Raw genomic sequence first — 774 nt, 5'->3', positions numbered from 1 at the left:
AGGGTTACCTACAGCCAATCAGAGAGCAGAGAGAGTTGCATACAGCCAATCAGAGAGCAGAGAGGGTTACCTACAGCCAATCAGAGAGCAGAGAGAGTTACATAAAGCCAATCAGAGAGCAGAGAGGGTTACCTACAGCAAATCAGAGAGCAGAGAGAGTTACATACAGCCGAGCAGAGAGGGTTACCTACAGCCAATCAGAGAGCAGAGAGGGTTACCTACAGCCAATCAGAGAGCAGAGAGGGTTACTTATAGCCAATCAGAGAGGGTTACCTACAGCCAATCAGAGAGCAGAGAGAGTTACATACAGCCAATCAGAGAGCAGAGAGGGTTATCTACAGCCAATCAGAGAGCAGAGAGGGTTACCTACAGCCAATCAGAGAGCAGCATGTTACCTATTGGTCCAGATGGATCTGAAGAGGTCCAGAGATTCTCGCAGCCGATTGGTTGAGTTGTCCTCTCTGATCACCATGTTGTAGCTGCTGCTCGCCGCCACAAAGATGATGGCTGTCACATCTGAGGGTGAGACAGGTCATCGGAACACATGTGAGCAGTGAGACAGGTAATCAGACAACATGTGAGCAGTGAGACAGGTTATCAGACACCATGTGAGCAGTGAGACAGGTAATCAGACAGACAGATTTTCTCACCGTTGAAGCACTGGATCCACTTCCTGCGTTCATCCCTCTGTCCACCTACATCAAACATGCTGACAGAGAGACAGAAGGGCAGACAGACGGAGAGACAGACAGACAGACGGAGAGACAGACAGAC

The 774-nt window shown here is 49.6% G+C and overlaps 1 protein-coding gene across 1 annotated transcript in view; it reads right to left on the bottom strand.

Moving 5' to 3' along the window:
• The window catches only part of LOC104963064 (guanine nucleotide-binding protein G(olf) subunit alpha-like), a 2,061-nt gene extending 1,353 nt beyond the window's left edge, over positions 1–708 (bottom strand). Inside the window, exons 1-2 of the mRNA XM_010791614.1 lie at positions 651–708; positions 396–516 (exon numbers count right to left, since the gene is read on the bottom strand). Of these exons, the coding sequence (XP_010789916.1) occupies positions 396–516; positions 651–708 (179 nt within the window). The remainder of the gene's footprint in view (positions 1–395; positions 517–650) is intronic.
• Positions 709–774: the final 66 nt, after the last annotated feature.

This window comes from Notothenia coriiceps, unplaced genomic scaffold, assembly GCF_000735185.1.
Source record: "Notothenia coriiceps isolate Sejong01 unplaced genomic scaffold, NC01 NC01_scaffold00035578, whole genome shotgun sequence".
Classification (NCBI taxonomy): domain Eukaryota; kingdom Metazoa; phylum Chordata; class Actinopteri; order Perciformes; family Nototheniidae; genus Notothenia; species Notothenia coriiceps.
Note: the sequence above shows the minus strand (reverse complement) of the source record. Positions and strands in the feature narration are given on the sequence as shown.